The following is a 12160-nucleotide window of genomic DNA, read 5'->3' on the forward strand; positions in this document are numbered from 1 at the left end:
ATTACCAACAGTAAAAGGAGCAATAATTTATATCACATGAGAAGACAGTGCTCATTGGTTGGTAAGTGGACTCTGACTGGTAGAGGTTTTGCGATGGAGAATGCAGCAGGGGACATTGACTGCCAAGCTTTTGTTAAAATTCAAGTCAGGCAGATGGACCCTGGCTGATCAAGGAATTGCCATGGGGAATGAAACAGGGAGTGGCTGCCCCCCATAATGTTAAACTGAGTTGAAAAGTGTGCAATGCATGAACATGCTACTTCTGTCTGCAAAGGACAGTTTCCTATCTGTGAACAAATGTGGCTTCTAGCATGTGTAAGTGAGCCACGATGTAAGCTGATTGAGAATCTTAAATTGGTTTTCAGTGTAATCCTTAGCACAATAAAGCTTGCTTAGCAAGTGTTGTCCAATCACAGCATTATATCTAATGTTGGATACAATGTTTTGAGTTTTGTACAAACAATCTGTGAACAGCCGAAGGTAGGTGTTGTTTAATGGGATCCACCAGTCACTGAGACTTACAGCCTACAAACCTGCCATCAAACTGGCACTGGCATTCATATACCACATTGCTAATTTGTGTGATAGGCAGAATGCCTTTTTGGTTTGATGGCAGCACCCTATTAGTGGAGAATACCACTCGTGTTGCTACTGTGTAGTAACAGCGTGAAAAAGCTAGCCTCACCTGTTGCTCAAATATTCGAGACGCCTTGCCCTTACAGGCTAACCTGACGTAGACTAGGCACATTTTAGGGTTGAAAATGGTGATGTTAGGCCCAATCATGAGTTTGCACAATCTCCAGTGACAATGATTATGAGTGGTTGACTCTTCGAATGGTGGTTGGGCCTGTCTAAACTTTGCTTTCAATTTTAGTGCATTTGCTGGACCAAGCTTTGTGATAGTACCCTATAGCTGGTTTCATAAATGTTGCATATGAGCATGTTAGTAAACATCTAAATGGGTGGCGTTGTGGCATCGTCACTGAGCTAGTAATCCGAGGACCTGGGTTTGAATCCCACCATGATAAGAACTCTGGAATTAATGTCCAATGATGACTGTACAACGCATTGCAGATTGCTGCCCATGTGGAAGATTTTCCAACTTGCCTAAATGTAGAAGGGGATCACTATGAGATATTCAGTCAGAGTATTATTATTCCACATCTAAATGTCATGGTGCACCTATAGTTGATTTCGAGCTCCTAATGTTATTAATTAAGGCATTGAAACATTGCTAATGAAACATAGACCGCCGACCTTTCTTTAAATAACGGCAGTCAGATGATTTTGTTCCATACGATTAAGATAAAGATGATACAGATGATACTTAATTAACTGAAGGCTTGTGTATTTGCTACAAAGGGACATGGTGTAGTTTGTCCTTATCTAAAATTGCATCAAATAAGCATTTGTTATGATCAGTTGTTTACTAACTTGCACCACATACAGTAAAAATATATTTAAATGCATTTCAGCAGCTTAGATAGCAGAGCGAAAGTAATTAATTTCATCATTTGCTAACACATCAGATTATAGTGCAGCAAGTTAATTGACAGAATTTTTTAATACTGTGATGTAAAGTAGGGGGTGTCAAATATATCCCACCGTTTTTAATACCAACTAATGAAAACAATGTTGCTGCATATAAACTCCAAATAAACCAAATATGGTATATACTTAAAATACTGTAATTTACGTTAGCATAATAAATAGCATATAGCAGGATTTCTATACAGTAGTATAATTTCAATAAATGTTTTATATGTGATTGTCTTGTGTTTGGTTGCTTTTCCACCACGCATAGTTGATGGCACTCAATTGTACTATTTTGCAACAAATTAACAAATTCTGAACATATAGAATTGTCAGACAATGATAATATCATAAGTAATTGTTAAAGTTAGGTTTTCAATTAAGTGTACATGAGATCAATAAACAAGCCATCAAGGATAGGTGACGCGTAGGATGGCATTCATAATCAAATAAACAAATATGACGGTGGCTTAAAGCACAAATGGAAACCTAAATTATAGAAAAAGTAAACCAATGCAATTGAACAAACCCGAAAATTGAACAAGTAATGGTCTCACCTGACTGGGTATATTTCCACCCCATTCACCAAAATTAATGACTTGGGCATTGAAATTGGACGTTGATGGATCGCTGTTTAAGGTTTTTGGTGCATGCCCGTTCCATCCCACGCCACCTGGGTCATTAGTGTTGGTCCCGACTTTCGGTTTGGCTGGGCTGTACGGTTTGAGGAAAGTAAAATCGCTCTTGGCAGACTCAGGAGTCAAACATACCTTGTAGTAATAGGTCTGTGAGGCAGGCCCACTTCCACCTATCTCTAAAAAGTTAGGTGGCCCTTTAGGGCTGGTCGTTACTTGGAGGTTTGTTTTAGATGCTTTCAGAATATCTGCCGAATTCAAATGCTGAATGCAACAGCAATTCCCGACGGCAGTGTTGCAATCTTGGGCATTATTTCTGTACTGGCGGCATTTGATGGTAACGACGATAATTATGGCTACAATGAATACCAATGAAATTGATCCGAGTGTGATAATTATGTAAAATAATAATGCCGAATTTTGCTCTGGATTCTCAGACAAATCGCTGATTTCAGGCAGAATTTCCGTAATGTTGTCCATTATTGAAAATATAATGGTAATTGTGGCTGAAAGCGGAGTTTGTCCGTTATCTTTCACAAGGATGAGCAGCATTTGCCTCGGGACATCTCTGACCCCGAAATGCCGGGTTGTCCTTATTTCTCCTGTGTATGGTGCTACGTTGAATAGTGTGGGATCTGTTGCTTTCAGTAATTGGTAGGAGAGTTTTGCATTCTGCCCAGAGTCCGCATCTGTAGCAATGACTTTGATCACTAATTGCCCAGGATCCACAGATTGCGGTACCTTCTGCAGTGCAGCTGAACCGTTATTTGGCTGTGGGGACACAATAAAGGGAACGTTATCATTCTGATCCAAGATTATCACATTTACTTTCGTAGTGCCACTGAGTGGTGGAAATCCAGCATCTTGAGCTTGGATCTGGATTTGAAAATCTTTTAGCTGCTCGTAGTCAAAAGAGCGTAATGCGTAAACTTTGCCATTATCCGAATTGATTGAAACATAGGATCTAGAAGGTAGCCCATGGATCATGCTGTCTATGATAGAATAGGACAGATAGGCATTTTGACTTGAATCAGGGTCTATTGCTGTTACGGAGCAAACAGTAGCACCCGGTGCATTGTTTTCCGTGACGTATACTGTATAGGAAGGTTTCGAAAATCTTGGCGCGTTGTCATTCACATCTGAAACCTTTAAAAATATGGACTTGTTGGTGGACAGAGGAGGATATCCCGAGTCAATGGCCGTGATTGTGATATTGTACTCTGGTACCCTTTCACGATCCAGATGATCGGTGGTCACCAATGTGTAATGGTTCTTAAAGGATGATTGAAGCCTAAATGGGACACCCTGAGAGATCTCACAGTTGATCAGCCCATTCTTTTCAGAATCCTTGTCTGTAACACTAATGAGAGCAATTACTGTACCGATCATGGCATCTTCCATAACTGGGCTTGACAATGAAGTCAGGATTACTTCAGGAGCATTATCATTAGCATCAACTACATCTACTAAAACTTTGCAATGCACAGGTATTGCATATGGGCCACCTTTGTCCTTGGCTTGAATGTAAATTTCGAGCATATTCAATTCTTCGTGATCTATAGTACTCTTAACTCTAATCTCACCAGTATGGGAGTCCACATTAAACAGTTCGTGCACTCTAGGCGGAGTGTGACTACTGAAAGAATACACTATCTCACTATTGGAGCCTTCATCTAAATCGCTGGCGTTCAATTTTAATACCAAAGTCCCCTTGGGTGCATTTTCTTTCAATGAAACTTTGTAAATTGCCTTTTCGAAGACAGGTAGGTTGTCATTGGCGTCTAAGACAGTAATAGTGATCAGGGCAGTACCAGATCGCTGTGGGATTCCACCGTCAACGGCCGTTAGAACTAACTGGTGGATCTGTTGTTGCTCTCTGTCCAGTATTTTCTCCAGCACAAGCTCGGCAAATTTGCTACGATCGCTTCGTGCCTCCACATCCAAGATAAAATGGTCACTTGGACTTAGCCTGTAGGTGTAAATTGAGTTAGTACCCACGTCTGGGTCATGAGCGCTCTCAAGAGGGAAACGCATACCTGGCAAAGCCGATTCTATAATGTCCAAAGAGATATCCTTCCTCAAGAAAGTTGGGGAGTTATCATTTATATCCAGAATCTCCACTTCAATACGGTACAGCTCGAGAGGATTTTCGATAACAACTTCAAGATGCAGAAAACAAGTGAAAATCAGACCACAGAGCTGCTCTCTATCTATTTTTTCATTCACGAACAAAATTCCATTGCCCAAATTTACCTCCAAATACTGGACTGAATCACCAGAAACGATGCGCAGTCTTCTAGCGGATAGCTCACTGACATTTAAACCCAAATCATCAGCAACATTCGCAACAAAAGCTCCGTGCTTTAGTTCTTCCGGAATTGTATAGCGAATCTGTCCAGAAATCAAATCGGCAAGACAACACACCGCGATGAAGCATAACACTTGCCTTGTTCGTGCCCACGATCTCTTTCCAGCCATCATTTCTACGGCAATCGGGGTCAGCTTCTGATTACTATTGGCAGATTTTGAGGGAAAATCGCCGCCAGAACTTATTGGTTAATAACTTATTTCAGTGACGAGTACATTATTGCATACAATCTTCAGATCTCTTATATGGTTTCAATAAAAGATTTCTTCCAAGAGAAATGCCCCCTTTTCATTGGAGCATTGTTTCCATCTGCTCTCAGCGTGGACAGTAGAACTGTAATGATATCTGTAATTCCAATGTTGTACTTTAGATAGCACCGCGCGCCGTGCGTGTGTATGTGGAGGTGGCTTCTTTGTGTGGAGGGTCTGAAAGCTCTCCGTTCTCATTTCAGTACTCGGTGGCGGACAGCAACAGCGAGAAATGTAACGTGTAACGTTTGGCATTATCTAACGATACAGTACATGCAGAAGAAGATATCAAGTTTCTGGCTTTAAATTCCAATTTTTTTTAAAGAATGCAACAAATTATTTATGCTCCGTGATGATTAATGCTCAAATCTGCAGAACCACGAGTTGTGAAATATGACAAAACGTGTGACTCTCTCTTCCGCCCGTGTTATTTAAATAACGATTATCAGAATTCTTGTTTTCCATGTAAAATGCCCGCTGAGCATATTATATTGTCACTGATGTACATAGGAAAGCTGACAGACTATTGCTAATGACCTATTTTTCTACAGAAATAAGCGTATTTAGCGTGAATGAAAATCAAACTCTTCGAGGTAGACAATCAGATGATATGTACAATATGGGAACAAAAATCATTACCATTACATGTACAAACATTTTGCATGTTCGGCACTATTCACATGTTATTTTTTCATTTGGTGTTAACTTATTAAACACATTATTGTGCACTCGCGTGAAAACTTGCTTCCGGAGTTCCCAGTGAATGTCCAAACCTAATAAGCCGTGAAAAAAATCTTCAATGGACCTTTGGCAGAAATCCCTAAGGGACCTGAATTACTTCTGCACTGAAGTCTAGATAATAAGCAACGTAATTATTTTAGTGTATCTCGGCTGGATTATTTGTACGCGCAAACTAAAGTCACATTTACTGAAATGCACATTCAAATACGTCGTACTTTCAGATAGAGTATGTACCTATAAAAATAGTGATAGAAAGCATGAAATAGATACAGATGCACTAATATGTAGGCCAAGTAGTGAGGAAGTAGGCTGTGACAAGTAAATGTAAAATTCAGAGATAACTTCTGCCGTAATGAGTCAAAGCTGTGAAAATCAGCAAACGTTAGCAGAGGGAACAACACAATACGAGTGATATAGATATGAAAACCATTTAAAACGTTCACTTTACTCCCAAGACATAATGCATGCAATTTTAAAATAAAAGATGTGGCCAGACTCAAGAATTGTCAGGCCTGCATGTCAAGCGAGGTGGAACTGTAACAAAACATTCCGCAAGATTTAGGCTAAACTGAATGCAAAGATTAATTGTGGGGAAAAAAATACTTTGTCGCTCTTCAAAACACATGCCCTGTCTTAATTAGTTGTTTTCAGAGACCAGCAACATGGTAAATTAGATCCTGATGTAATGAAGCCTCGCACAATGTTCAAAAGCCTAAAATGAGTACATTTTTCCTCCGGAAGATGCTTCCTTCCTTTCTACTGATCACGGACCTAAGACAAACCGTCTGTCAGCATATTGGAAAGGAGTTTAAAATATAGTCCAAAGAACCAACATTTTAAAACACACAAATTTTTCATTGCCACAGTTCTCCGTTAACCAATTTGTTTTTAGAAGTTGAACATGGGCAAGTTTGCCAAACAATAAATATGTTTTTGACCTGAGCTTTCTTCTGCTGGAACCCTTTAGCAGGAATCTGATATTTATAAACAAATTGTAGGCAAAATTTCCATGGTTGCCATGGAAACCAAATTATCAGGCCTCTTATCTTTGGTATCCCGAGGTGATGGATAAAGAATGCAGGGATTGTGGGCGAAATTAGTTCGTGGTTGGGGTGTGGGTGCGCGGCTGCGTGGAATATCAAGAGTCAAAAAGCAAGACATGGGGTTCTGAAGAAAGTCTCCAGGTTTAGCGCAAAGCTATCCAGGCGTTGGCATTTTCCACCAATTGAAAGGTACAAGCAGCTGAAGTTATGTCTCTTGATGCTGCAATTGATCCAGAATGCCACTGGCAAGAACAATAATTCTCTCAGACACGAAGGGATTGGACACAATGGTTTATATAAAATACAAGCGGTTGCTCTGACTTCAATGTGTTGAGATGCTGGCTTGAATAAAAAGCATGAAATCCTTTTGAATTGGAACCTGAGCTGGCTTAAAGATGAGAACTTAGCCCTAAAGGTAAGAATCTGAAATGTGTTTGGCTGAGCCAGGGGATTAGAGAAGAGCTGGGAGTTTTCCTCTAGAGCTTGGAAAATATATCTTTCTGAAATTGCCTGACAGCGATCTTAAATTATATGTGCAAAAGTTAGATCCATTTTCTTTTACTACTTGCACTTGAAATACATATAATCGATACAGTGCTTTGCTATCCAAGATATGTATGCTCAATCCTATTTTTTCTCTCTCTTATCACCAGCGAGAATCATTTTGTTTTGGAAAAGTCCGTTTTCAGCAACAAGTTAGATGAGCCAAGACATATCAAAGTGAAGAGAAGCGGTGGCGTAGTTGCATTGTCGCTGGACCAGAAATCCAACATAACGCTATGGGGGATGGGTTCAACTCCTACTCAGTGACTTTAGAATTTGGATTCCATAACAATCTGGAATGAGAAGCCTAGTCATTGGGTTTGCTCAGTAAGGTTAGAGGGCGACGTAGTTAATAATCTAGGCTAATAACGTGAGGTTACTTCCCATAGTTTGCAGTGGAATTTAAATTCCATTAATAACAATCTGGCGTCATCAGTGATAGTGACTAACGTCTGCCATTCTTGCCTGGCTTGCATGCGACCTAGCAAGCCTCCCAGTCCACTCAGTTGTATGAAAAAAGGATTCGGACGGACCACCCGCCAAATTCACCCCTGTCGACGCTGAAAAGAGTCCTCCTCACTAACAAAATTGGGAGAGCTGCCTCACAGACGACTCAAGCAACAGATTGAAGGAATCATATTTGATATAGTCATCCACACAGAATCATATCCGACAGATAATAACATTGCCATCATCATCGCTGGTGTTGGTGTACAGTCGGGAGGGAGTTGCCCTGGGAGCCCTCAACATTGACTTTGTACTCCGATGTGGCATCAGGTCAAACATCGGCAAGGAAACCTGCTGCTGATTACCACATACAGGCCCACCCCAGCAGCTGATAAATCAGTACTCCTCGATGTTGAACACCACTTGGAGGAAGCATTGAGGGTGGCATGAGCACAGAATGTACTTCAATGTCCATCACCAAGAGTGGCACCACTGCTGGGTGAGCACTAGAGGACATAGCTGCCAGACCAGGTCTGTGGCAGGTGGACAGAGAACCAACAAGAAAGAAAAATATACTTGATCTCATCCTCACCAACCTGCCTGCAACAGATGCATCTGCCCATGACAGTAGCAGTCGAACTGACCACTGCACAGTCATTGTGGAGACAATGTTCCAGCTTCACGTTAAGGATACCCTCCACCATGTTGTGTGACACCACCACCATGCTACATGGGATAGATTTTGAACAGATCTAGCAACTCAAGACTGACACCCATGAGGTGCTGTGGGCCACCAATTGCAGCAGAATTTCACACAAACACAATCTGTATACCCAATTTGCCATTACCATCAAACCAGGGGATCATTCCTGGTACAATGAAGAGTGCAGAAGGCATGCCAGGAACAGCACCAGGCATATGTAAAAATGATGTGTCGACCTAGTGAAGCTATAAGACAGGAATAATTGTGTACCAAACAGCAAATGATAGACAGGGCAAAGCGATCCCACAACCAACAGATCAGATCAAAGATCTGCAGTCCTGCAACATTCATTCGTGAATGGTGGTGGACAATGAATTAACTCATTGGAGGATGAGGCTCCACAGATATCCCATTCCTCAATGATGTGGGAGACCAGGACGTTAGTGCAAAAGATAAGGCTGAAAAATTGGCTACAATCTTCAGCCAGAAGTGCTGAGTGGATGATCCATCTCGCCTCCTCTGGATGTCCCAGCATCACAGATGGCAGTCTCCATCCAATTGGATTCACTCCATGCAATATCAAGAAATGGCTGATGGCACTGAATGCTGCAAAGTGCATAGTTCTGAAGACTTGTGCTCCAGGACTTGCTGCACCCCTAGCCAAGCTGTTCCAGTACAGCTACAACACTGGCACCTAGTCGGCTATGTGGAAAATTGCCCGAGTATGTCCTGTACACAAAAAACAGGACTAATCCAGCCAAGCCAATTACTGCCCCATCAGTCTACTCTCCATCATCAGTAGAGTAATGGAAGGAGTCATCAACAGTGCTATCAAGTGGCACTTGCTTAGCAATAACCTGCTCACTGACACCCAGTTTTGGTTCTGCCAGGGCCACTCAGCACCTGACCTCATTGAAGCCTTGGTTCAAACATGGACAAGAGAGCTGAACTCCCGAGGTATGGCGAGAGTGACTGCTCTTGACAGAAAGGCCGCGTTTGACCGAGTGTGGCATCAAGGAGCCTTAGCAAAACTGGAGTCAATGGGAATTAGGGGAAAAGCTATCCACTGGTTGGAGTCACATCTAGCACAAAGGAAGATGGTTGTCATTGTTGGAGGTCAGCCATCTCAGCTCCAGATCAAGGTAGTGTCCTCTGCCCAACCATTTTCAGCTCCTTCGTCAATGATATTCCTTCCATCATAAGGTCAGAAGTGGGGATGTTCACTGATAATTGCAGAATGTTCAGCACCATTTGCGACTCCTCAGTTGCTGAAGCAGTCCATGTCCAAATGCAGCAAGACTGGGACAATATCCAGACTTGGGCTGACAAATGGCAAGTAACAGTCGCGTCACCCAAGTCCCAGGCAATGATCATCTCCAACAAGAGGGAATTTAACCATCACCCTTGACATTCAATGGCATTATCATCACTGAATCCCCCATTATCCTAGGGGTTACCATTGAACAGAAACTCAACTGGAATAGCCATATAAATACTGTGGCTACAAGAGTGGGTCAGATGCTAGGAATCCTGCAAAGAGTAACTCACCTCCTGACTCCCTAAAGCCTATCCACCATCTTCAAGACACATGTCAGGAGTGTGATGGAATGCTCCCCACTTGCCTGGATGAGTGTAGCTCCTGTGCCACTCAAGATGCTTGGCACCATCCAGGACAAAGCAGCCTGCTTGATTGGCACCACTTCCACAAATATTCACTCCCTACACCACTGACACACGTTTGCAGCAGTGTGTACCATCTACAAGATGCGCTGCAGGAATTCAGCAAGGCTCCTTAGACAGCACTTTCCAAACCCATGACCACTAGCATGTACAAGGACAAATACAGCAGATAGATGGAAACACCACCACCTGGAAGTACCCCTCCAAGTCACTTACTATCTTGACTTGGAAATATATTGATGTTCCTTCACTGTCACCGGGTCAAAATCCCGGAAATCCCTTCGTAACAGCACTGTGGATGTACCTACACCACATGGACTGCAGCTGTTCAAGGAGGTAGCTCACCACCACCTTTTCAAGGGCAACTAGGAATGGGCAAAGAATGATAGCCCAGCCAGCGAAGCCCACATCCCGTGAATGAATAAAAAAAGTAGAATCGTTAGATATTCCAGGTTAAGAAGGGAACCTCTAACTAGTAAGCATGCAGTCTTTTGGTGATTAGCTTGGTTATGTTGACCATCACTTCTCCCCACCCCTTTCACCATGCCCCAGCTCTCACCCCCTCCCCAAGGTCCTCACAACAACCATATTTGCCACATTTGAGTAAACTCAAACGCTCAATGTCAAGACTATCAACTATATGGTTACATGGGTAAAGGAATGAATACGAGGACAACTGGTGTTCACGAAACTGTAACCTTGTAAGATGTCAATACATTTAGAAAAGAATGAGGGACAATGTTGTTAATTCTGTGTTAAAGTACATCTGCCCTCCGCGTCACACCGAGAAGATAGGTCATCTTAAATTTATTGACATTGAATTGCTCCTTGACTGTAAATTGCACAATGTAGCACATTTTACGTTAATATACAAAATTTTGAAGCCTAATGATTAATCCTATATTTGAACAAGTTAGCTAAACAGTATAACAAACAAGAAAAGTTTACTGTTGAATACATTGCTGTTGAAAATTAAAACGCGATTGGATTCGGCTTGTCAAAGTGATAGAAAGTTGATTTACTCATATAATGTACAGCAAATTGTATTGGGTCCATGAAGCTGGTTCTTTCACAGAGTGTGTTAGGATGAAACCTGCTATAAAAATGATGAAACCTTCTGTCTTCATCTTGACTTGTATAATATCATTCAGTTAAGAATCAGCAAGATTTAGTGGTAGTGCTGCATACATGAGCATTTGAATATGGGGCATATCAGCACTTTTATCTAGGTCCATTTAAATTTGGGACAGGGTTTGGAAACACACGGTGTCCACTCACTGACCCGTTCTGATCCCAATTGGAGTGGGTGGTCTGTATGCCAGTCTACAGATACTTAAGCATATGTATGCAAAATGACGGAAACAGCTCGTAAAATATAATTCTCTCTTGATGGCACTAAGAATGCATGGTGTATCCAATCTCTCAAGAGCACATTAAGTGTTATTTCAATGGAACACTTTCTTTACAGCAATTAATCATATAGGAATGAACTGTAATAGGTAACATTCCTCCCTCAAGAAAATGAATGAGCATGGCAGGTTAAATTTAATGCTGAGAAATGTGAAGTGATATATTTTGGGAGGAAAAATGAAGACAGGTCATTCAAAATAAAGAATACAATTCTAAACGGGTGTGGGCACAGAGGGACAAGGGGGTTATGCACACAAATTGTTGATGGTGGCATGAAAGGCTGGGAAAGTAATTAATATGGGGTCCTAATCTGCATAATTAGATGCATAGAGTTCAAAAACTAATAGGTTATGGTGAACCTTCATAAAACATTTATTCAGCTTCAACTGGACTATTGTATCCACAATTTTGGGAGGATATAATGACTTCAGAAGAGTTCAGAATAGAATTTCAAGAATGGATCCAGGAAGGGGGACTTCAGTCATATCAATAGATTGGAGAAGTTGCGGCTGTTTTATTTAAAGAAGAGAAGGTTGAAAGAGATTTGTCAGAATTGTTCAAAATCATGTGGTATGGGCACAGTAGACAGGGGAAACTGTTCCCATTGGCACAATTGTCAAGAGCCAGAGGGCACTGAGCTGACCCACAATACAATAGCCTCCAGCATATGTGGGACAAGGAAGCGAGTCCCAAATCCATCCCAGCCAGAACAGGGATGGAACCATATTTTGGTGACACCAAGCCACACAGGCTGTCCAGCCAGATAAACAAACTAGCTCCCCAAGGAGACTGAGCTGTTGTGGAAACAT

The 12160-nt window shown here is 41.7% G+C and overlaps 1 protein-coding gene across 1 annotated transcript in view; it reads right to left on the minus strand.

Moving 5' to 3' along the window:
• The window catches only part of LOC121281389, a 46311-nt gene extending 41665 nt beyond the window's left edge, over nt 1-4646 (minus strand). Inside the window, 1 exon segment of the mRNA XM_041194332.1 lies at nt 2091-4646. Coding sequence (XP_041050266.1) covers nt 2091-4646 — 2556 coding nt within the window.
• Between the last annotated feature and the right edge of the window lie 7514 nt (nt 4647-12160).

Source organism: Carcharodon carcharias, chromosome 8, assembly GCF_017639515.1.
Source record: "Carcharodon carcharias isolate sCarCar2 chromosome 8, sCarCar2.pri, whole genome shotgun sequence".
NCBI classification, from domain to species: Eukaryota; Metazoa; Chordata; class Chondrichthyes; order Lamniformes; family Lamnidae; genus Carcharodon; species Carcharodon carcharias.